The 25,786-nt window shown below is 42.4% G+C and overlaps 1 protein-coding gene across 1 annotated transcript in view; it reads left to right on the top strand.

Moving 5' to 3' along the window:
• The first annotated feature begins 4,606 nt into the window (after nucleotides 1–4,606).
• Nucleotides 4,607–25,786, top strand: part of ZRANB1 (zinc finger RANBP2-type containing 1) — a 41,608-nt gene continuing 20,428 nt past the window's right edge. Inside the window, exons 1-3 of the mRNA XM_079976587.1 lie at nucleotides 4,607–4,997; nucleotides 14,416–14,501; nucleotides 15,612–16,462. Coding sequence (XP_079832713.1) covers nucleotides 15,649–16,462 — 814 coding nt within the window. The 5' untranslated portion in view covers nucleotides 4,607–4,997; nucleotides 14,416–14,501; nucleotides 15,612–15,648. The remainder of the gene's footprint in view (nucleotides 4,998–14,415; nucleotides 14,502–15,611; nucleotides 16,463–25,786) is intronic.

Here is a 25,786-nt window from a genome sequence, read left to right as displayed (position 1 = left end):
CCATCATTGAAACCAGACACCAATTCAGCACATTCACAGTAACCCCGAAATTAGATGAATAATAATAATAATAATAATAATAATAATAATAATTTATTATTTATACCCCGCCCATCTGGCTGGGCCTCCCCAGCCACTCTGGGCGGCTTACATAAAAACCAAAAATACAGTAAAATATCACACGTTAAAAACTTCCCTGAACAGGGCTGCCTTAAGATGTCTTCTGAATGTCAGGTAGTTGTTTATCACTTTGACATCTGCTGGAAGGGCGTTCCACAGGGCGGGCGCCAGTACCGAGAAGGCCCTCTGCCTGGTTCCCTGTAGCTTTGCTTCTCGCAATGAGGGAACCGCCAGAAGGCCCTCGGCGCTGGACCTCAGCGTCCGGGCAGAATGATGGGGGTGGAGACGCTCCTTCAGGTATACTGGACCGAGGCCGTTTAGGGCTTTAAAGGTCAGCACCAACACTTTGAATTGTGCTCGGAAACATACTGGGAGCCAATGTAGGTCTTTCAAGACCGGTGTTATATGGTCTTGGCGGCCGCTCCCAGTCACCAGTCTAGCTGCCGCATTCTGGATTAGTTGTAGTTTCCGAGTCACCTTCAAAGGTAGCCCCACGTAGAGTGCATTGCAGTAGTCCAAGCGGGAGATAACCAGAGCATGCACCACTCTGGCGAGACAGTCCGCAGGCAGATAGGGTCTCAGCCTACGTACCAGATGGAGCTGGTAAACAGCTGCCCTGGACACAGATTTGACCTGTGCTTCCATGGACAGCTGTGAGTCCAAAATGACTCCCAGGCTGCGCACCTGGTCCTTCAGGGGCACAGTTACCCCATTCAGGACCAGGGAATCCTCCACACCTGCCCGCCTCCTGTCCCCCCAAAACAGTACTTCTGTCTTGTCAGGATTCAACCTCAATCTGTTAGCCGCCATCCATCCTCCAACCGCCTCCAGACACTCACACAGGACCTTCACCGCCTTCACTGGTTCTGATTTAAAAGAGAGGTAGAGCTGGGTATCATCAGCATACTGATGAACACCCAGCCCAAACCTCCTGATGATCTCTCCCAGCGGCTGCATGTAGATGTTGAAAAGCATGGGGGAGAGGACAGAACCCTGAGGCACCCCACAAGTGAGAGCCCAGGGGTCTGAACACTCATCCCCCCCCACCACTTTCTGAACACGGCCCAGGAGGAAGGAGGGGAACCACTGTATGACAGTGCCCCCAGCTCCCAGCCCCTCAAGACGGTCCAGAAGGATGTTATGGTCGATGGTATCAAACGCGGTTGAGAGATCCAGCAGAACTAGGAAACAGCTCTCACCTTTGTCCCTAGCCCGCCGGAGATCATCAACCAGTGCAACCAAGGCAGTTTTGTAGCACCCTGCTTGTGGTTAACGCTTAGCGGGAATGAAATATTCAACGCAGCAATAGAGAAATTAAAATAGTAATTTATTTGTCAGACAAATAAATATGAGGCACAGTGGTATTTGGTTACCAAGCTCTGGCCTGGCCTCCTGCCATTCTGGCCAGCACTTATATTTCCTTAATCCAGCCCCCTTGCTCCTCCTGTGGCTGCCTCTGTCCAATCAGCCTGGTTGAAATTCCTATTGGCTGTTTGCTAGAACCAATCACAAAAGATACACCCATTTCCTCTTGTCCTTTTATGGGAAACAAAAAGATACATATTCTTCTATCTATAAATGACAAATAAGTAGTAATATATCTTACATGTGTCTCAACAAGGAACCTTAATTACCAGCTCACCTCGCCCTATTGCCCTCCAAAACAAATGGTTTAATCTTAAATTTTTATCTTAAACAGATGTCAAGGATCTTGAGTTCACATCATGCTCTAATGATGTTTCCTGCTTGACAGGGGGGCTGGGCTGGTGGCTGATGGCCCCTGTGATCTCTTCCAACTATATGAAATAAGAATCTAGCATAAGGATTTAACATTTCTTAGCTTCTAATTCCTTTGCATAATTACATTTAAGCCAATATATTTAATACATAACATAGATAGCTTTTTAGAAGAATAAACCTTTTCAAAGTAAAAAAGGAAGGAACATTTTACAGCCTCAAAATAAAATAGAAAGAAAACCTCTCTTCTCCAGCCAAGCCAGTTGCCTTTTTCACTGCTCTTGACCTTTCAACCTTAGGAAAATATGGCTCAAGTTTAATGGGAGGCACATGGTTTTATTTTACTATTTATCAACTCTTAATTATGTTTTCTCAGCCTTCTTATATCTTCTGTAATATGTAGGGTCAGTGTAACCTTGGCTGTCAGCCTGTAATTCCCTTTGACTTTGAGAATTGTTTTCTGCTATAAATCAGGGGGCCCTCTTGTCCAGGAGAATAAACATCTTGCCAAGGTTCTTAGGCAGCTGGTCTTCTGCCTGGCATGAACATTTGAAAATCTTTAAGCTCATTTTAAAATACAGGCCCTGATCAAGCCTTAATAAAAATGCAGGCTATGATTAGATGCCTCAGTTTCAGTCCCATGATGAGGCCTGAATCCCGACTGGAAGGGATCCAAATGGTCCGCTTCTTCCAGGCGTGCCTGGAGTTGTTCGGCAACCGCTCGCTCAGTCACCTTGCCCAAGAATGGAAGATTTGAGACTGGGCGGTAGTTGGCCATCGTGGCCGCATCTAAAGATGGTTTTTTAAGAAGCGGTTTAATAACCGCCTCTTTCAGCGGGTCTGGGAAGGCTCCCTCACGGAGGGAAGCATTCACCACCCCACGAAGCCCATCGCCCAGTCCTTCCCAGCTAGCTTTTATAAGCCAGGATGGGCAAGGATCCAGGAGATAGGTGGTTGGTTTCACTCGTCCAAGCAGCCTGTCCACATCCTCGGAGGTAACAGATGAAGAGGTCAAATAAGATGAAGAGGTCAAATAAAATTGGGTATCAGTATGCTGATGCCACCACACTCATGGCCTGTTCTTACGGAACGACACTGGGTCTGTGTGCCCCAGGATCACATAGCTAACTACTATAACTGCAGTTACAGATAGGTAGCCGTGTTGGTCTGCCATAGTCAAAACAAAATAAAAAAATTCCTTCCAGTAGCACCTTAAAGACCAACTAAGTTAGTTCTTGGTATGAGCTTTCGTGTGCATGCACACTTCTTCAGATACACCTATAACTGCCCAAGTCTTCTTCGCACAACTGTTGAAGGCTGCTTAACAACGGCACAGTCGGTCCAATGTTTTATTTGATACACAGTGTACTTGTTAAAAAGAATAGCCACCCTGGGCTATAGGTAGAGCATGTGTGTATCCTTGGTTTGGGCACCAGTAAAAAGAATCTCAGGTAGTTGGACTGAGAAAGACCATCTTGTCTGATAATCTTGCAAGGTAAACGAACCTGCCACCCTCCAGATGTGCTTGGACTCTATCTCCTATCATCTCTGATCACAGGCCATATACAGTGTAGGCTTGATAGAAGTTAGAGCTCAACATCTGTGGGGCCCACAGATTTCTCCAGCCTTGATTTACAGCTACTGTCAAGGCTGAATACAATACTGGCTTACGATGGACCAGTGGTCTGGCCCTATTTTAAGGCATTTCTATATGTTCAAAGGGAGCAAATTAGTGGGAACCTCATCACTCAATCAAAAAATTTTTTTGAGGGAGCTGGACTGGCAGGAGTAAGAAACACTTGTCTAGACTGCAATGGAAAGTGGTTGGCAGTGGGGAATACGGGGAGCCATACCTAGAGAGCAGAGCCATTACTGAGAACCAGCATGGTATAGTGGTTTGCCTGCAGCCTTTTTTCAGCCTTGGGTCCCCAGATTTTCTTGAACGACCACCTCCATCATGCCGGACCACTGGCCATGCCAGCTATCTATGATGGGAGCTGTGGTCCCAACAACATACAGGAACCCAAGGTTGAGAGTCTGTGTTTGAGCATCCGACTTGGACATCCTGGGAGAGCAGGGGTCAAAAGTCCCAGCTAGCCATGAAGCTGGCTAGGTGTCCTTGGGCCAGCCGCTGCCTCTAAGCCTAACCTACCTCACAGGGTTGCTGCTGTGGGGATTAAATGGGGGGGGGGGAGAGAACCGTGTATGCCCCCCTTGAGCTCCTTGGAGAAAAAGTGTGGGATATAAATGCAGCAAGTAAATAAACACTGTGGAAAGCGGAACAACAGGCTGCCTGAGCGTGGCGGGCGTTGAGCACTTTATTTCGGATGGTGCAAGAGGACTTTTCTCTTTGTAGGCACAGAACAGGGAAGCAATCTGCGGGAGAAGGTGGTGGTGGTGGAAGCAGCAGCAGAGAAAAGGGAATCCCTTTCTCGATGCTTCACGGGGAGGAAAGAGTGTCCTGCGGGCGCTTTGCAGCCGTCAAGCGGCCATCTCTGCCTTATTCGCTGTGGAGGGTCGAGGTGGGCCTCTCGGATTTTCCGCGCGTGCACACAAGGGGCGGGTTTCTCCTTTCCACCCCCCACCTCCTATTTTATTCCCGGATAGGAAAGGAGATACTCCCTCCCCCTCCCCCCCTCAGCATCCTCACAATGAGGCGCCCCAAAGACTGGGATGACATCACCCGCTCGTCTCCAAAGAGGCGCCGTCTCATTGGCCGGCTGTCGGCGCCTTTGCGGCCAATGGGGACGCGGCAGGGCCCCAGGCCGGGCGGGCTGACGTGCGAGCTTCCAGTCTCTTTGCCGTATGGGGGTTTATTTTGTTTTGGGCCACTCCAGCCGCCGCCATTAGGCGAGCCCAGGGTAGATTCGAGGGTGGCGGGATCTCGTTGCCTGGGCTTCCCTCCCCCTCAGCCCCGCCGGGGTGGTAGCGTCCTCCCAACGAGCGACGTCCTTTTAGCCACCCAGACCAGGAAGGAACCATGTCCTGAGCGGGCGAGGGGGGAGGGGGGAGACGGGAGCGAGAGGCCGCAACCAGCGGTGCGGAGCAGGGGCGGCTGGCTGGCTGGGATGCGGGTGAGGGGCATGGGCGGCAGCCGCTGAGGAGAGACAGTCGCGGGATCAGGAGGCTGCCCAGCGAAGGTATGGAGACGGGGGGCTGGGGGGGGGAGAGGGAAGCGACGAGGCGGGGTGGGGGCAGAGAGGGAAAAAAAACAGTATTTCTTAATGGTTTTTTTTTTGGGGGGGGGACTTTTGTACTTAATGTGAGGAATTACATCACCCTGAGCCGCCTCTTTCCCCCGGTGTATATGAGGGCGAGGGGACAGTTTCTCACTTGGGGGGGGGGGGTCGGCGTTTATAGTTGCACTTCGGAGAAGGGAGGCGAACCGGAGTTCCCTCAGCTTCACAGCCCTTCCTCTTCCCCCTCCCCCCCCCCAACCCCTGGAGGTACCTCGGGGCTTACGCGACCTCTCCCCCGTCCCCCCCCAGCCCCCCCCCCACCGCGCGCCGCTTCAATATCACTTTGTTGGCCGGCCCACCCCCTCGAGTGTTGGCAAAGGATTCCTAAGGCCTTTCGCTCGCTCCTAACGAGGCTTTGAAGCTCCCCCTGTTTGCTCGCCCCCTCCCAAAAAAAACCACCACTTAACGATGTTGCTTTGCTCACCGCCCCCCTCGTTTATGAGCCTCCCCAACCTTTTGCTCGGGCTGGAAGAACAGGGGAGAAACGGGCTAAAACTTTGACCACTGTGTTTAGTGTGTGTGTGTGGGGGGGGGGAGATCCCTCTTGTGTTACCTCAACGGAGTGCTTGTCTGTTGCTCTATGTAGGGATCCCCCCCCCCCGCCGCAAGAAAAGAAAAAAGGGTGGGAGGGTTTTGGAGCATCCAGGCACCTGCCCGGGAGAGATGCTTCTGTCGCCACTGGGTTGTTTACTATAAGGTTCTGCCACCTATGGCAGTTTATTCGGAGTTGGCTTTCATGCCGCTGGAAGTATTAACGTGTGCATAATGTGTACTAAATTGCTCGGTGCCCAGAAGCCGTTTTTTGGGGGGGAACTGCTAAATATTGCAACTCTTGTTTTTGCTTAATGTGTGTGGCTTATCCGACAGGCCCCCCGTGGTCTGCATGGAGAGCATCACTTCTATTTTTGGAAACGGGAATGTGATGCGGTAAATGTTGGGTTTTGAACACCTAGTGCAGTGTATCCAACGCTGTTGTTTCAAAGCGCTAAGAAAACCACAATTTGGCATATGCAGCAGAGACATTTCTGTGTTCTTGCTTATCCACATTTAGTGCTGCAGTACCTACATCTTACTATAGTGAGGTCATACCTCTCCTGTTTTCCACCCCTCCTCTTCCTCATTATTCATAGACTGTAACCTGTGTCTTACTGTTTCTGTTGCAAAAGTGGCATGCCATAAATACTGGATTTTTTCAGTGCAGATGTTAAATTCTTTATCCTTGTTAGAGTGAAATTGATTTGATTTTGTGCAGTTGTACTCTAGCTGAGCAGTCCCCCCCCCTCCCAGCAACTATCACAAGGAGACTGCATCTTTGGCATGATCACACTTTGTGAACTGCATCAGTCATAGTAAGAAATTGTACTGGACAATGATAATTAGAACAAAATCTTCCTACATTGCAGCAGCTGTCTTAATGGCCAAGCAAGGCATTTTTGGAGGTCATACAGTGCTTTTTGGAGTACCGCAGATAACCCTCTCTGTATTTGAGAGCAAGTTCCCCTGTGCTGTTGCTTTGTAAAAAAAAACAGTCTTCAAAGCTGTACAGATTCTTCTGCTGCCTTCTCAGATCTCCCCTCTCCTGATTTGAGAGAGTACTTTCACCCCTGGATATTCTAAAAAGATTCTGAACATACCATTTCCAGTTGATGCATTACATAGGGCAACCCCTTATAGTCTTAGGCAGTAGCATTGAGGGCTGTGTGTGACAGCAGGGTGCCCTAAACATAGTCTAGATGCTGTTCTTAACAAGGGCTGTGAAGTTGCTCTGTAATTGCATTGTTTTTTTATGAGCAAGGAATGCCTTTGCTAGAACTCATGGGATGTGGCACTGTAATTGGTAATGCTTCCTGCTACATATATGCTGGCTATGATTTCAAGGGCATAAATTTATCTAGCTATCCAAAGTTTTCTGGCATGCCACTGAAGACAAGTTACTTTCCACGGAATAACAGGATGTTTTCATTCCCTGCTCAGTTTTCTGTAGATTTAAAACATTTCAGATTCTATTTCTGCTATTTCCACTAATTCTTGAGGAATAGCTGCCTTTTGTGTGTTTGCTGCCTTTTTGGAGGTGATTTGACTTGTGAATTTATAAGAGATGGTTCTGAAGTCCACTGAAGCCATGTAGGAATTAGTAGCTGAGTTACAAAAGCCACTTTTAGTTTATGCATATCAGAACTAGAAAGCTGAGGTTCTTTAAATGTATTATAATCTAAATTTCCTGTGTAGAAAGTTAGCATTTATGATTTGATTGTAAAGAAAGTACCCCGTTATTGTTCAAATATTATTTAGCACATAAAATTTTGCTTTAATTTGTATTTTACTTTAACTACAAAGAATGATAAACAGCAGAAATAACCAATAGTCCAAGCCATGTATACTCAGAACAAGCCCCATTGAATTCAGTGGGGTGTACTCCTGGATAAATTAGGATTGCAGCCTTATTAAGCCTGTGGTATACCAGCAAGGTTGACACCTACCAGATGGCTTAATCTTTAGCCAACCTATGTATTTTTAGTTTAGGGATGAGAAATCCTATGACCCTCTAGATGTTGTTGGATTCCAACTCTCATCAGCCCTAGATAGCATGGACAATCATCAGGGATTCTGGGAGTTCCAGTCCTGCTGGACTGAGTGCACACCAAATTCTGCCAATCCCTGCAGAAAGGCAGACTTGGGGGCTCTTCACAGAACCACACAGGGATATTTTCAAGTCCTGAAGGGTGTTTAAGTACTGATGATCTGCAGATCTTCTCCTTCTCCTTCTCCTCCTTCCTTTTCCCCAGACCGTCAAGGCGGCCTACAGATAAAAATACAAAAGCACAGATAAAATAGAAACAAATTAAAAGATAAAAAAGAATAATTAAACATTAGCAGAATTTCAACAACATATTAAAAGATACATTAAAAATATAGATAATAACAACAATAACATCACAGCACCAGCCCTTTCCTTAAAGACAGCCAGTTCTTAAAAGGCCTGTGGGAATAAAAACGTCTTCACCTGCCTGTGAAAGGACAATAAGGAGGGAGTCAGTCTAACTTTTCTAGGAAATGAGTTCCAAACTCTGACATCAGCCACCAGAGTGGCTCCCTCTCCTGCATTCCCACCAAGTGTACCTGTGAGGGTGGTGGGACTGAGATGATGCCCTACCCTGATGATGTCACAGCTTGGGCAGGTTCTTATGAGAGAATACGGTCTTTGAGATAGCCTGGACCTAAGCCATATAGGGTTTTCTAGGTCAAAACCAGCACTTTGAATTGTGCCTGGAAACAAACCCTAATTACATCAAATAATTAACAGGTGGGTGGCTCTGCCAATTTGTCAGATTTGGCCCACCAGGATCAGGGAGATAAAGATCAGGCCCACTGGGGTGAAAAGGTTTCCCATTTAGATGTGCCTATTCAGAACTCTTTCTAGGATTTACAACATTTTACTTTAACATGTTGTGACATGATTGAGCTTTTGGTCTGTTTTTGTAAGCATATTGTAATCACCAGTATTGAAAAATTTCATAGCCTATAGTTTCTAATGAGCTAAAGGTTTCTTTAAAACAGTTCACTACATATATTATTAGGAAATAAAGTTAATTTTTGTTGATGTTGACATAAACTGTAAATGAAGTTTTAACAATGAGTAAATCCAAATGGTTGATGCTCCAAGAAGGGATAAAAAAGTTATTCTGTTGGTTCAGCAGAATGAAAATTAGGCATAGAAATAATGTGGTTTAACAGGCCCATCCAGTGTTGCAGTATGTAACCTTTTGAATTATACAAAACATTTTTCTTAGGATGTTGAAAAAGACTTTTTAAAAGGAAAAATAGATGTTAAACCAATCTTACCCTTGCTAATCAGTTCCATTAAGATGGGAGGATTCCCCCCCCCCCCAATTTGGTTAAGCCTGAGCCTTATACTATTGTTTCAGGTTACTTAAAGTGCTCCCGGGGCAAGGCAGTAATGGCGAAGTCACCGTTTGAAAAATAATAATAAAACTACTTATACAACATGTTTGTCAGTGTGGTGTTGCAGTTCCCTTAGAAGGCATAGAAGCAAAAAAAAAACAGTTGTTTTTATATTAGCAAAGGAAGCAACTAATGTTAGAATAAGCTGTAGGTTAGAAATCTTAGAAAGGTTACAGCGTGGAAAGCTTACACAACCTGAGAATTGCAGGGTGGGGACTGAAGGTGAACAAACTATCCCAGAAGGAGCATGATGTGTCCCCCACCAGAAGTGCTACCCCTCCCCTAACACCACCACACCCGTATTATGTCAACTAGTAATGTAATTGGTAGAAGTAGATAATTTTGAACTAGCAAAGGTGAAGAACCTCTGGCCTGTCGGCCTAATTTATGCCCGTCAGTCACTGTACCCTCCACGTTTGGCCTGCCTGTCCATTTCAGCAAAGCCACTCCCACCTGCCCTACACTTTGCATCATATGTTACATCCAATGTGGGACTGGTAAAGGCTTCGATGAAATGGGCTTGGCAGAAAGGAACTCTGCAGGCACTGCTGATCTGAGTTGCCTGCAAAACCCCTTGTGCAGTGCTTCCCAAGCATCCACAAGCACTGCACATGCTTTTTTGCCCATACACTTTGCTTTCAAATCTCCAGGGGCAAAAATGGGTCACCTGATGTTGTTGTAACACCAAGGGGTTGACAGGTGGGCAGCCTATCAAACTTGTCCCACCAGGATATGTGGAAATCTGGCTCACTGGCTGGATCTAGTTTCCTACTACTGAGTATAGATTAATTTGATATAGCACTTTGTTGTGGTGTGATACTGAGCAAACGATACTTACTTTAAAAGATCTATGATCTGAAGAATTTATTGAATAGATGTAAGGGCTTCTGTATGCACAACTTGACATTTTTTTCAACTTCAGCTTCTTTTGCATTATATGGTCTTCCTGAAGTTTCACTTAAGTTTCTGTAATTGCTGATAAAGGGGTTTAGAAGCCATACTCTGTGGTGGTGTCACTTATGTAAATCCCATATAGAGTTCATAATATGGCTTGATCAGGGTCCTTCAGTATGAAATTTGTACTGAAATTATGGGAAAGCTGGGTATTTTACCCTAACTGGATTAATAGTGTCAAATAGCATTACAGTGGTACCTCCGGTTGCGGACGGGATCCGTTCCGGAGCTCTGGTCAGATCCTGAGGTTTCTGCAACCAGAGGGACCGCTTCTGCACATTCACACGGGGTGGTAGAGTGCTTCTGTGCATGTGCACGGGGCGGTTTGCCACATTCGCATCGTGAAGGATACGCAACCGGAGGTGTGCATATCCAGAGGGTACCACTGTACTGTGTTTTTAGATGACTTTAAAGAAAAAAACCACTACTTTTTCTGCACAAATACTTTAATCTACTATCTCCTCTTAAATTTCTTTCTGTCTTTTTTGGTTGGTCATTCTATGTAGCACTTCCAATTTATTTGGCACAGATTTTGATACATTTCTATATGGCTTATTTTCAGCACTAGCCAAATGTGTAGAGGACTCTGCCAAGCCATCTTGGTTTATGCTGCATCATTATCTTCCATTTGAGGATAGTATAAGAATAGAAATATATTAAACTACTGCTGATTGTGCCAAATTGCTAGACTCTTTGTTTTCTACAAATTCTAGGAATAGTATTATAATAAATGAGTGTTCAAGTAATTGATCAACATACAAGGGTTATAAATGTCTAAATAGCCTAACCTTAGTTGCTAGGAGACAGTGATAAATGGACATCTGCTATCTACAGACAACTAAAGGATTTGAGGACTTGTATTTTAAAAAGTATCACTTGATTGTTGTTAAACTGTTAAGAGAAACAAAATGACCTGATTGTGAAATAATGTAACAATACAGTAATTAGAATAGCACATGATTATTATTTTGTGGTGTCAGCTGACTGGAAACACACACATGACTATACAAGTTCATGCTACAACGTTTATGCTAAGTCTTTGTCTCTTTTTAGAAATGTAGGCATTACTACAGTTAAATGTAATTCCTCCCCTACATATATTTCAAGAGGATGCTTGGAGATGTACAAGCATGTACCCTTTCTCCCAGTACTTAATGTCTTGCTAGTACTACAAAGGCAGGGGCTCTAATGTATGTTACCACGTGCAATTTTAAAACAGATTTGTTAATCTGTCATTGTCCACTAACCCCCCCCCCCAAAAAAACCCCTTTATGTCATATCTACCACATTCGAGAACTTTGGAAGAACTTCAGAAGGTTGGTTTACGTAGGCATTCTTGAAAATATTTTTTCCTATTTGGTTTGCGTCAGCTAATTTCAGGGGCGTATGTAAAGCCCCCTGTGCCCTTGGCAAGGAGCTGTATCGGTCCGGTCCCCCCCAGTCGCCTTCATGGTTCAAGAAGGATGAGAAGCTTCTCCTGCACTTGATCTTGGCAGGACAGTGGCGTCATTTCACCACACACATATTTGTCATACAATCCATAGTCTGATAGATGATTTTTGTGTCCCCCCTGGGCCTGTGTCCCAGGTGAAGGCCAGTTTCACCAACTCCTAGGTATGCCTCTGGCTAATTTCAAGGAAAGCTTTAATAGCTTGTTGACTTAACATGAAAAATGTGTTACTGTTACGCATATATATATTTTTTAGTTCTACTCACAGGTAAGACTTCCTGTAGGTGGAACAGGAAGGGAAGCAATTTTCAAGAATTTATCTCCCCCCTTGCAGCCTCTATAGTACCCTAAATCTGTTCTGGAGAGTCCTTCATCACTCTGGAGATTTCTCCATGTACCTCCTCCACAAGAGGCCCAGAGGGTGGCAACACAAAAGCAGGCCTTTTTTATGGTGACTCCTCCATTGTGGAATGATTTCCCCAGGGAGGCTTGCCTGGCATCTTCATTACATATCTTTAGGTGATAGGCAAAAACATTCCTCTTCTCCCAGGTCTTTGGCTAATTAAACAATCCATCACCTTTTAATCTCTGTGTGGGGCGGGGGGGGGTAGGGCTGTCATTTAAAAAAGAAATTTAACCCAGTTTTTGTACATAAAGTATAAAGCTTTTGCTTGTGCATCTAGTATACCTGAAAAAGTGTCTCCACTCCCATCATTCAGCCCAGACACCGAGGTCCAGCTCTGAGGGCCTTCTGATGGTTCCCTCACTGCAAGAAGTGAAGTTACAGGGAACCAGGCAGAGGGCTTTCTTAGTAGTTGCTCCCACCCTGTGGAACACCCTCTCATCAGATGTCAAGAAGATGAGCAACTATATAACCTTAGAAGACATCTGAAGGCAGCCCTGTTAAGTCTGTATGAAAGGCTTTCCTACTGTGAATACTACAAAGCAAATTCTTCCTCCTCTACACTACTCCTTCAGTTAGTAAAACAAATCAATACAAATCGACACGTGCAGCTAGTCACAACATGACATGCTAGGTTTCCAACAATGTCTGCCAGTTTCTGATATCTACTGGAAAAGAAGAACTGCGTGAACATTTCTGGAAGGTGGAATGATAGGGTCTTTCTCATATGAGTGTAAAATAAAACAAATCATAATTTAAATTCTATAATTAACACCTCTCCTTTATGCTGAAGTAGCAGTACTAGCAATTCTTTGTGATACATGACAAGAGCTCCTTTGGGAGGAAGGATAGAATATAAATTCAATAAATAAAATACATGTTTGGTCCAAAATAGCACCTGAAACTCATGCTTTAAGTACTAAGCTAGCAGTTAAAATTGTGTTATTTTGATTATCATTTCAAGAGCCAGCATCTGAAAATATTCCATTCATTGTGGTATTTATTCTCTTGAGGCTGGAGCAGATGAGCGGCCTGCCTGGAAACAATGGTTTTGCAAATTGGGAGCATAATCCAGAAACAGATTTGAAATTAGTATATAGGTTCTAGCTTGAGATGGCAAACCTGGTTTTCATTGGCCAAAGTGCAGATGTAATGCCAAACCAGCAATTATATTGATAAAAAGAAGAAAAATTCTGTACCTGGGAATGGGGCACAGTGTATGTTCCTGAGGCTGGTTCTTGATTACAGCTTAAGTATCAAATCATTTATTCGTTTTAAAACCAAAGGTCTGAACAAACAAATAATAGTTGGCACTCTGCAGGGAGTACCAGAAAATCTGAACTGGGCCAAAGCAAGTGTACAAGGAGCTGCTGTAGTGATTCCTTGTAAAAATCTGCTCTCCAATATCATATAAAGATTACCGTAAATGGTTTATAATAGCTCAGCACAATTGAGCAAACTGGGGGTTATTGGGAATGCTGGTGTATGCTGCTCAAATTTCACCTGTCCCACTCCTCCCTTTGCTACACTGGGAGGAAACAAACTAGAATACTGCATATATGTAAGTGTAATTAATTTTGTTGTCCCCCCCCACACAAATGAGGAAATGGGATTTTATTGGTACCCATTCTGTAGTGGGCACTGTGAGGCTTAGATAGGAGGTGTTTTTTGCTGTGATCCATTGCTAGGAGCAGTTCAAATCCAGTAGCCTACAACATGATCTTTTGCCTCTCTGCCGCACATTTCTGATTAGCTAATTAATGGTGGAAGCCAAAGTTGGTTGTTTCCTGAAAGAAACATGCATGAGAGCGTAGATATGTATCCAAATTACTGGGTAACGAAACAGGTTTGTGACTTGAGGTTATCTGAAAGTGAAGAACCATAGTAAGCCACTCTTGAAAGTGAGGGGACTTTCAAATGTAGCTTGTGATACGAAATGGGGATCTGCTTTTCAAAAAATGAAAAAAGTTACAAATGTTTGTTGCTTGGGTGGACCTGAAGTAACTGCATGGATCCTGCTTGGTCCTTTGGATCTTGGTTCATTAATAATTCCAGGGCCATTCTACTGGAAATAAAAGTCACTTGAATATAGGAAATGGAATGAATCCTTTATTGGAATTGATCATGTGTGGGTTTGTTTGGTTGAATCGCATGTCCCATGCTTGGTTTGCTATTGCATATATATACTTTGTGAGGTATAATCATACATATTGACATGTAGGTTTTGAATAACTGCCTACAAGGAAGCAGCTTTCATATATGAAGTTTATTCTGTTTTGAAGCATTGCTAATGCTTGAGGAAATGCTTCAAGTATTTTGAAACTGATGTAGTCATAAGTAGGTTACAGCTGAGCCAGTTCTCTATGAAGCTGGAGTTTATCAGACTTGTGTTTGAATGATAAAGCAGCAGATCCATAGATAGTTCTGCTGCAGTTTCATTTAAAGTTACTCAAAAATTTACTCTAGACATGACAAATGTGACTGATATAGTAAGTACTATTTCCTGTATGTTGTAGTAAGATTTTAACAATAATTTGTATTGTTCACAGGAAAAGCTGTGTACTTAGTGCTGTCCATCATCCTTGCCACTGAAAAGGCAGTATGGAGACGAAATAGACTCTTCAGTATAGAAAAAGTAAATAGAACAATTTTTGTTTAAAACCATATGGTCATCTGAAAAAAGAATGGTCATACATTATCTTTCAACTCCTACCTGAGTCCTTTGTATTGTGTGATGAATTAGTGATTCCAAAACCTGGAGGACCCTTGTAAAGCAAAACCGGGATTAACTGGTTTTAAAGTGACTGAATGTTACAACGTTGATGTAACATAATTCTCTTACAACGCTGTTGCCTCTTGAATGAGTGTTGAACTTAAAAAAGGGGGGGAAAGGTTTAGGGATATTCTGATTTCTAAAGTAACAAATCTGAGTAGTTAGTAAACTGATGTATTCCATCTTCAGCTTCTTAAAGTAGGATTTAGGAACATCCTAAAGAGTATTTTATTCATATTTTTTCTGTTAAATAAAATGATAGAGATTTTAGTCAGTACATTTAGTTATACTGTATTCCTGATATCAGGTGCTGGGCACATATATTGAACTTTAAGTACAATACATTAGCAGAAATTAGCTCTCAATGTATCTTCCAGGTCATTCCTGAGGATGCTTAATGATCTGTCACTGATCCATTTGTGTTTATCAATTCTGTACTGTATGAGGTATAAAATAAGTAAGGCAGCTAATGACCGATTAGCAGTTGTTATAATATTTTCTTTACACTATTGAGTAAAGCAATACTCAGTCAAGTGTGATGTGATATGAAAGTACTGTTCAGACACAATGCTAAGCATGATTATGCAAATGAACCTCTGGCTCTCACTTTCTGTGGTTTATTTATTCTGGTTTATTCTGAACAAACCAGAATTTGAAGCTTCAATTTGATCCTGATTTGTTTGAACTAACCACAGTTTCCTCGGTTCAACTGTAACAGAAAACTGAAGGCTTTTACTTTCAAAGAAACATAAATCTTTTCTCTCTGCATGTGAAGGCGGGAAAAAGGCGATGAATGAAACTGAGCCTTTTCCTGACTTCTTCATGTAATCCTAATCCATGATCAAGCATTGTGAATGAACTGTGTTTAGTTACTCTTTTGGTATATATATATGGTATATATATTTTCATAACTATGGATAGTCCATAATTTATGTGTTCTAATAGATGTATTCTTATTCTTTTTTTCCAAAGCTTTCTGCCTGAAATCATTTACTTCAAGGAGTGCAGGATGACAGAACGTGGAATAAAATGGGCTTGTGAGTATTGTACATACGAAAACTGGCCATCTGCGATCAAGTGTACCATGTGCCGTGCTCAAAGACCTAGTGGAACTATTATAACAGAAGATCCTTTCAAAAGTGGTTCAAGTGATGTCGGTAGAGATTGGGATCCTGCAAGTATTGAAGGAGGCAGCAGTCCTTTGATATGTCCAGATTCCAGTGCAAGACCAAGAGTTAAATCATCCTACAGTATGGAAAGTGCAAATAAGTGGTCATGCCACATGTGCACATACTTGAACTGGCCTCGTGCAATACGATGCACACAGTGCTTGTCTCAGCGTAGGACCAGGAGTCCCACAGAATCCCCTCAGTCTTCAGGGTCTGGTTCAAGACCAGCTCCTTTCTCTGTGGATCCTTGTGAGGAGTACAATGATAGAAATAAACTAAACATGAGGACACAGCACTGGACCTGTTCTGTCTGTACGTATGAAAACTGGGCTAAAGCCAGAAAGTGTGTTGTGTGTGATCATCCAAGACCCAACAACATTGAAGCAATAGAATTGGCAGAAACAGACGAAGCTTCCTCAATAATAAATGAGCAAGACAGAACTCGATGGAGGGGCAGCTGTAGTAGTGGCAATAGCCAAAGAAGATCACCTCCTACAACCAAACGGGAATCTGAAATGAAAATGGACTTTCAGAGAATTGAGCTGGCTGGAGCCGTTGGCAACAAAGAAGAACTTGAAGTTGACTTCAAAAAACTAAAGCAAATAAAAAACAGAATGAAGAAGACTGACTGGCTGTTTCTTAATGCTTGTGTTGGTAAGTTCTGTGTCAGTCATATTTCATTTACAAGGGAAGATGAGTGGTGTATATTGGTTAAAATGTAAAACAATTATTTTGGCAAGCTTCACACAATGTTTATAACAAGCATGCATATGAAGCTCTTTAAACACTTAAAATCACTATACAAATGTTGAATTTCCATATTTTAACAACACAATATGTGAACTTATTTTTGTAAGGTGTTGAAACATAGGAAAATCCTACTTAAATGCTAGCCAAATAAATACCATTGACACAAGCGTAAAATCAGAGTTGCACTTCAGTTTTAAAAATAAAGATTCTAAATGCCTTTAAGAACAGTTCTTACATATGAACACTAATGCATAAAATTACTTAGCCATGTGTTAATTTTTTTTTACCCTACTTACAGTGACAAGCTGTGCCTTAGAATCAGCAGCTGCAGTTCACGAGTGTTTGTAAACAGTATAGATCTTACACAAGTGTGAGGCAATCAGTTAAAAATAACACAATGTAGTTCTGACCTTGGAAATACTGATTGTAGTAACAAATATTGTCGTTTTGGCATATTATAAATTACAGTTTGATTAATTATCTCTAGTGTATCAAATCTATAATGCTATCGGGATATGTCTAGTGTTCTGCTATGTGGATTTCCCCCTACAAGCAGATATTTTGGAAAATATTGAAAGTATTTTCAAAGTATAAGGGTAGAACTGTGCTGTATATTTAATAATAATGATGATAATAATACAGTGCAATTAGTTTCATGGTGCATTAGAATAGAAGAGGGCATGTTCCTGTCCCAACGAGCTTACAATATATAAAACCTAATACAAGGGAAACAGATGAACATGAGGGAAGTGGTGGCTGGGGTAAAAGAATATGAGATTGTTTCAGTTATACTTAGGCTTGGTTACAGGCTTAGTTCTAGTGGAACAGCCTTCCCTGACCTGGTACCCTTTAGACGTTTTTGGACACATCAGGGGCTGATGGGAGTTGTAGTTCAGACATCAGTTTGGGGAAGGTTGTATCAAAGCATTCAAAAGTGGATTTTGAGGAGGGATTGGAGTAGGTAAGACAAGTTACATAGACAGTTCACACAAAAGGGTTAGCAGGGCAGAAAATGTGTAAATAGGTATAAAATTCAGCTATGCCAGTCTGATCCAATATTTATTATAGTTTTTTTTTCAGTATCTATAACAGAGTTTTCAGGGTAGCGCCTAACAAAAAATAAATAAAACAAATTTAAAATTCAGAAGCAAAAAAAGTGCAAAGACAACAACAAAAAATCCACTCTGATTGGAAAGAATAAATTCAGTTTAAAACTATGACCCCCCCCCCAATATTTTTGCCTAGTAATAAAACAACCCCCCAAGATTAGATGCCAAGTGAGCCTCTGTGGAGAAGGCATTGCACAGAGGAGGTGTTCACCTGCCCCCAAAGACCCCCACTTCTGTAGCTACTTATTGCATTTCATTAGGTGGAGGCATTCAGTAGGACCTCTGAATGTTGAGATACATACTATCTTAATCAAAAATTATGAGATAAGCAGATTGCCTTCAAATATGAATTCTGCCTTGTATGGCTCTGTGGTAGCCTTAATCAGCAAGGAATTTCATGAAAGCAAGTACATGGAATTCCGTGCAGGTGGGTGAGTTGGGTGGCAGAGGAGGAATGACACACACTGTCCTTCCTTTCCGTGGCCGGTGTAAAAACAAGTGGCCTGCCAGACTATGGCAGGCTACTGAGCTTGGTGTATTTTTGTAGAAGAAAGTAAGAATTTGTGAACTTAATTTGCTCACTACTGACTGCTGAAAAATACCCTGTATTCTTTCAAATAACCTTCCAACTTTTTATGGACGAAGGGGGGTATACAAAGCACTGCCAGGAAGTGTCTTCCCTCCTTTGTGGAAGATGGATTTTTTCTTGTTTGTACAAGACAGAACTCAATGTAGCATACTGCTATCCAAAATTCTCAAACACCCATGTTAAAAATAATGTTCATTGCCATCTTTCTCCCTTACGGTACTATACACAAAGACAAAGATTTCTGATGGATTTATTTTTTAAAGAAAATTGTCATGGATAGAACATTCCCTTCTTCATTTAACAACAAGAATACCCTTGCTTGGATTTATTAAATGCTACAAAGATGTTTAGCTGGTGTTTGAGAGACTGGGAACTTAAGACATGGGTGTCTAATATTGAATACCTGATGGATCTATTGCTTAGGATGGTAATACTGACATGTCAGAACACTGTGGCAAATGCATGTAATGTGTGTATATAATAGTGAAATGCTAGACTTGCAAATAGTATTCAGTTAGATATGGCAAATAGTTGACCAGGAAAAGAAGGTTCCATTTTTTGCTGCCCGTAAAATAAAAGGCATACTATTTATAGTGCTTATTTAAAGATTTAAAAACAATGAATTATACTTGTCTTTGAATACATGGGTCTTGTTTTGGCCCAAATGCAAATAGCTCATTAATTATCTTTGCAGTTTTGCATCTTGCATTGCAGCATGTCCTGAAAAGGAGACTCCGTTGATTTTTAAGTTTGCCTTTTTACAATTTTGTTATAGTGGTTTCAAGATGCTGTTTCCCATGATTTATTTTTAGAAATTTGATGTCAGTCACTCTAGCATTTAATTAGTATGCGACAAGTTGCTTCCTGTGGGATGCCTTTTGTAAGGTACCATATGAGAGGAATAGATTCTGCACAATTTTTGGCTTTTGTTTTTCTAATGTGGAAAACATGATTGTGGTCTATCATAATAGCAAATGTATGTTTATATTTCCCATGTGTGGCCGATACCTTAAGGCATTTACTAGCCTCTGACATACTAGGTTCCTGTGGTGCAGAAAAGGTATATACCAAGTTTGCAGCTCAGTTTAAAGCAACACTAAAAGAGCCAGAGCATAAGCTTTATTTAACAGCAAGAAAACAACAAAAGGAGGACTTTTTTCTGCTGGAACTCACCAGAATTCAGTTCCGGCACCTCTTATGTGGACACCATTGCCATTATACAGAGACAAAGGTAGGTCTTTGTGGTGAGTTCCAGCATCTTTTTTCTAGAAAAATAGCACTGATTATGTAGACCTGTAGTTTATTTTAAAATACAGGTTTAGAAGGCCTGAGTAAATAAAAAGGCACTCACTTGGGGCCAAAAAGACCATAAAAAGGTGCCTGAGGAGACTATACCAATACCGGTGTGCCACAGCTGAGAAGCCCCTCACTTTTGTAGCCACCTGCTTCACTTTACCTGGATCCAAACAGGATCTCAATGTTTCGGCCTTTGTAGGCTAAAGCTGGTAATTCACATTAGGCCTGGAAAAGGACAGGGAGGCAGTGCGGCAGGTTAAGTACCTAGTTCATAGCCTTGTGGCTCTATTTTAAACAAATTGCAGTTTCTGAGTCACTCTTTAAAAAGGCAGCCACATGTGCAACTCACTGCAGTAGTCTGAAGGTGTGGTTACCTGAATGTAAACAGCTCTGGCCAAGGTATAGCCATACTTTATATATTGGCTAAAACTGGTGAAAGGTACTTGCCACACAGACCTCTTGAACCTCTTATGATAATTTTGCATCCAGAAGTATCCCTAAGCTGTGAATTTACTAAGTTTTTTCAGGCGTCGGGAACCCTTTTCAGATCAGACTGTTTGCCCTTCACATGTGGCCCTCAATACCTTTTTGGGACCCCTTGGCAACATTTGAAACCCCCCCCATCCTCATCTCATGCTGTCTTTCCAAAGCTGGGGGAGTTTCCAAAGTTTGGGGGAGGAGGTGAGAAGGCTCTAACAGGATCCTAGGGTTCTACCATCTCCTTTCCAAAGCCTAGTCTACACTTTTCTAGCTTTGGGAAGGAGAAGGGAGGGCTCTTGTACTCTTTCAGAGCCTCATGCCTCCTTCCCAAAGCCCAGTGCCTTACTTAGCCCGCTGTGAGAAGGCAGCACAAGGGCTGTGGGGGAGGCATCAAATTTTAGCCTTCCTGCCCCTGTATGACGAGGCAGTGTGCCGTCTAAGGGTTCCATGTTGAACTACTCTTGGGGCCCATCTGGTATGAAAAGTTGGGCTGCCCTGACCTGGATGGACAAATCATCTACCAATAGTGCTTCCACCTTATCAGGATTGAGTCTCAGTTTGTTAATCCAATCAGTTACCATGCTAATGTTCTGATTCAGGGCATCCACAGCCTCACCTGCTTCTGATTATTGCATACTGGTCACACCTCAGCCCAGATTGCTCAACCTCTTTTCTCAGTGGTTTTGTGTAGATGTTAAACAGCACGGGGGCTCCAGGAAGCACAATTGTGAAGGCATTGAGCAGTATTTCTGCAGTACCAACTTATGGAATTGGTCCTCTCAGTAGAAATGGAAAATCCCTCTTATGCCTAGGTGGGTGAGCCTAATTAGAAGAATACAAGAGTGATGGTATTGAAAGTCATGGAGAGGGTTACACTTGAGCCTTCTGTCTTCTAACTGCTTGGACCCAGCCAACCATACATTTCCTGCTAGATTTAATAAGCCATGACTGGCAAGGGTCAAATACACAAGTGTTATTCTGGGCATGAGTCATGACCAAGCATTGTCCATGTCCTCATGTTTCAGTAACTGAAATCCATCCAAGCAGGCTGGACCAGATGGAACTCTGAACACCTCTACTACTGACATAGCATTAATTGTAAAGTTTAAGTCATGATGGATGCGAGAAACTTTACATTCAGAGTGTCCTGCAAACGTGATAGTGGGTTCCTGAGGATTAACCACATCTCCTAGGCCAGTTTTCAAAAAGGCCCTGCACTGTTTGGGAAATCTAGATAACATTGAGAGGATTCAGCTATAGGAGGAAAAAGTTTGTTCACATCCATTACTGCAACAAAGTAGGCTCTCACTTGTGTTCAGTTGGATTCATCTTGAATTTCCTTCCACTTGTGTACCAGCTGTCTTTCAGCTTGTTTCATTGTGCTCAGGTGTGTAACAAGGAGTTGCATAGGCTGTACCTAAAGGAAGAGACTGGTTGCATCAGTTGAATGAGTCATCTCCTTATTCCAGAGAACAGCTAGGGCTTCAGTAGGAATGCCTGTCATATCAGCTGGAAAAGCCCCCAGAAACAGCCTCTGGGGTGAATTGTTGTTAAAGGTACCCCACAGTTGCTGAGGGGTAAAGCCCCTGCAAGATAGTCTCAGCACCAAACATCCTTGGGAATCTCCAGAACCAAATATGAGACCATCTTCATCAGTTCAGAAAGGTAGCAGGGTGGATGATACGCCAACAGAACCCCCAGTGTGGCCCAGGAGTCCAACAGAAGATAAAAATACTCCAAATTAGTACCTAAATTAGTCCTTGCTATAATATGGAAGTTCAGGTGGATGTGGGCAGCATGTATCTATTGGTGCTCTCCTGCCAGCTGAAGATGACACAAAATCCCTCCTAATGTACTTCTGGCAGGCAGCATCTTGAAGAAAGCTGTAGAGACTATATTGATTTTTTTATACATCTGCTGCTCTGTTTCTTGGCCTGTCAACCTGCTGCTTTGACTTCTGCATTTGTGCCAAGCCCAACATAGAAGAGAAGTCTGCCCCCCCCCAAGCCATTTTACCAGTCAAATGTTGAGAGCATGGAGTTGGCTGCTCCTGCTGGCCAAAAATCACATCACCACCCTTAAAAATACAGTCTGTTACCTTGTCTCCAGATGGTCTGGCTGCTGCTGCAGTCCTTCTGGCTGTTCCTAGCTTTGAAGTCTACTGCTTCACTATCTTGCCCATCATGATAGATGGAGTGAAAAAACCATGCTGTGTCACACACTCTAGGCAATGAGGCAATAGCCTTTTGGCTGACATGGCCTCTTGTTACCCGCAGAGGGTAGAGAAAGCAGACTCAGCCAATCAGAAGCCTCAGCTTTAATGAAAATTTAGTAGTGAATCTGTGTACCTTTTAGCCTTGATTGCCATGCTCACTGGACAGCAGCAGGGGCACAGTTAAAATTTACTGTTAAAGGCTCTCCATATCTTGTGAGAGGGTGCTGCCCTATGACTACTGAATTTTGCAGGTTGCTTCTGTAAAAAGCTGTGGAAGAAAATACTGAATTATAATCTTTCCCTTTTTAATCACTATTGTTCTGATTTTAAAAATCTAAAGCATCAGTTTTGTATTCTCTCCAGAGTTTTCTTTTAGGCTTGAGGGTATTAGAGAGCTCTTTTATCTTGATGGCCTTATGGGGAAAATGTACATTTTTAAAAGCAATACAGAGCAGTCAAATCAAAACTCTCAGGCTTTAGTGGCTAGTGATGTTAAATTCTCAAAAATAATCTTTTGGAGAGAATATTATCACTTCATATCACTACTAGTGGCACACCATACATGATTCCCTGGGATATGTTCCTATTCTGCAGATATGAAATAAGGATAGGTGCCCTGTGAATGAAGCATGTGCCTTTTTCCTAAGTAAGCCCACTTACATTGTGATAATTGCATGAAAGGGCCCTCAATTATTTTTTGAAATTTGTATTCCAGTCTAGGTAATCAGTCCTCTTCCTCAACTCTCCTACCTTATCTACTTGCATCACCAGGATGGCATGAACAGTAGAGTTGAGCAAACTACAAAGGAGCTGATATGTATCCTAGATAAACAAGATATTTGCCTGAGGCTGATAGAATGTGGTAGTGTTTTCTGGAGGAAGGTGACTTAAATTCTCTGTTTCAAGTTCATTTGGATTCTTATTATTTGATGAATTGATCAGAGCTATTCAACCACTGTTCTTGTTAACTTTGCTTGTGTGCAACATTTCCAAATGGTTAATTTCCTTTACTTTGGTATAACTTTTAGATTGGCCAAACCAAAAATTTCCTGCTGCTAACACATGATAAAAGATTGAAATGTCTGATCAACATTCTTAATGTTTCAGCTTTGTGGTTGGCTGTGAATTTCCAGACTGGGTATCCTAACCTAAGCCTGCACAATGTGTGGCTTGCCAAGTTGAACACAGCCGGACATTTTTTTGAAACCTGACGGGTACTTAATAAGCTTCCGTTTTGTGTAGCCAAGCAACAAAACCAGGAGGAGACTATCAAGTTCCAAGCAAACTACCAGATCTACTTGGTGGATGTGGGTTACAGGTTGTCTAGGCATGTCAGGACATCAATTAATGTGCAATTTTGGTGGTATGAGGTCTCCATACCACATGTTACATATGTATGTGGCCTACTTTGAACAAGAGATGCAGCGGTGGGTAAGAAAAACTGGAAGTTGGAAATCCTAGATGGGGAAAAGGGTTGAGTGGCTTCTTCCACATTACTTCTTTATACTTTAAACAGCTTTTCTAGTTATTCACATCTGTGTGTGTAACATACAATTCTGGCTTGGATCAGATTCTTTTGAACAAAAATACTGTATTCTGATCATAATCCCCAATATTTGTCCTGCTTTGGTCTCCTCTTATATTGCTTGTCTTCAGCAGTGAAATCTGTAATGGAAGCGTTTGACAACTGTTCCTTTCATCTGCTATGGGGAAGAAAGGTGAAAAGAGATTATTTGGCAGAGTATGTATGTGTAAGAGAATCCAGAAACCACATTTTCTCTTAGAATTGTCTGTCTGGGAATGCAGCTTTCATTAAAAGCATTTTACTGATACTTTTGAGAAATATGCTTGCCTGCAGAAAGTGTTTATAAGTGTTTATAATCCCACCCCCCAAAATACTTCTCAGATCATAGCCTTCAGACCAGTCATCTCTCTTAATGGTGTCAGAAATTTTATCAAGTGGTAATCTTAGGCTGTATATCATAACATCATGTATATTATGATGTAATTGTTATCTTAATATTACATTTTTTGATCTAAATAATCTGATATTTAAGGATGTGGCATCCTAGATCTGTAAAAGAATTTGTGGATAATCTTCTTAGTTTCATAGATGTAGGTGTCTTGTTGCCATTTGGGGGCAGGACGGCAACACTTTTTATTTATTATTTTGATAAGCATGCACTAATACACAATTCACATAAGTGACACATTGTTAATATCAAATTTTTAACAGAAATTGTTAATACATGTTCAATTTGGTGTTTACAGTAAACATATTAGTACCAAACTTCAGTTTTCAAAACCACCCTACGTACTCTTTATTGTTAAATTCCTTAGCATATTGTCTATCCATAACATATACTTCAAGGATTCAAAGCACATACATTTCAGTAATCCTTGAGTGTCAGCCAGGCACAAAAAATGGCACCCAGACTTTTTGAGGTGCTCGCAAATGGAGAATCTTTAGGCACAAAATGCATCTGGCATTTCTCACTCTCACTGGCAATCTCACTCTCACTGAGGAGGACCCACCATTTGGCTTCCACAAACAGTAGCAATCTAAGCAACAAACAAAGGTATTTATATCCTTTCATAGATCTGTAGGCTGGATGTCCAACAGTTGGCAGCACTCATATCCCATCACTCTTCCCAGTGCTTCTGCTATATATTGCTCAGCAATACCCAGGCTGGGAGAGGTACCAAAAGTGGGGAATGAGGTGTGCAGATGGAATCACTTACTTCTCCCCTATCCCATGCTTGCATTGCCTGGTCTGAGAATCAGTCAGGTATCCTCTCCATCTCATGCTCCATCAACCTCCTCTCTGTTGGCTTTTTTTTTTAAAGACCAATTTTATTTTGTCCTCTCAGGCTCTCAGAGCTCACTCTAGTGCTTGGACGTTAGGCAGGGACCATAGTCAGAGGAGGAAGTGGGGCTGTGCTCTTTGTTTTGGCCTGGCTGCCCTAAAGGTCCTTGGAGGTGAGGACTCAGGGGCCAACTTTAATTGAGAGCTGACACACCAGCCATACCTGGCAGAATGGTGACAGTGGCAGAAGGAGTGACTTATGCTGTTAGCTAGTTACCCGGTTCCCTAACTGATGGGCTGGGCATGTTTAGCACATGTCTGCACATAAGCTTTCAGTAATATTGGGATTCCCTTTCATTCAGTGCCAATATTATTTGAAAGCTATGAGCAATAAACTTGTGGCCTGCTGTAATCCTCTTAAGCATTGGCCTCCATCTTTCAAGCCCCAGCTCTGCTCCACTCCCAGGTGCAGGCATAACTGGTTTTGTAAGCCCCATTGAGGACTTTTCTCAAAAGGTGGGTTATAAATCTCTTGAATATGTTAGTTGTTCTTGAGTAAATGTGTGTACAAAAATACTAAATTCAGATTCCTTTTTGGTTTTTAGGCACAGTCCAGCCCTTATGCACCTGTGTGTCCTGGCCCCCATGATAGACAGGCCCATGGGGAGGAGCAAGGGGCACTTAAGGGTAAGAAGGGGGGTCCTTATAGCCCCTACAAAGTCTCCGGTACTT

The sequence above is a fragment of the Podarcis cretensis genome, assembly GCF_951804945.1.
Source record: "Podarcis cretensis genome assembly, chromosome: 5".
NCBI classification, from domain to species: Eukaryota; Metazoa; Chordata; class Lepidosauria; order Squamata; family Lacertidae; genus Podarcis; species Podarcis cretensis.
Note: the sequence above shows the minus strand (reverse complement) of the source record. Positions and strands in the feature narration are given on the sequence as shown.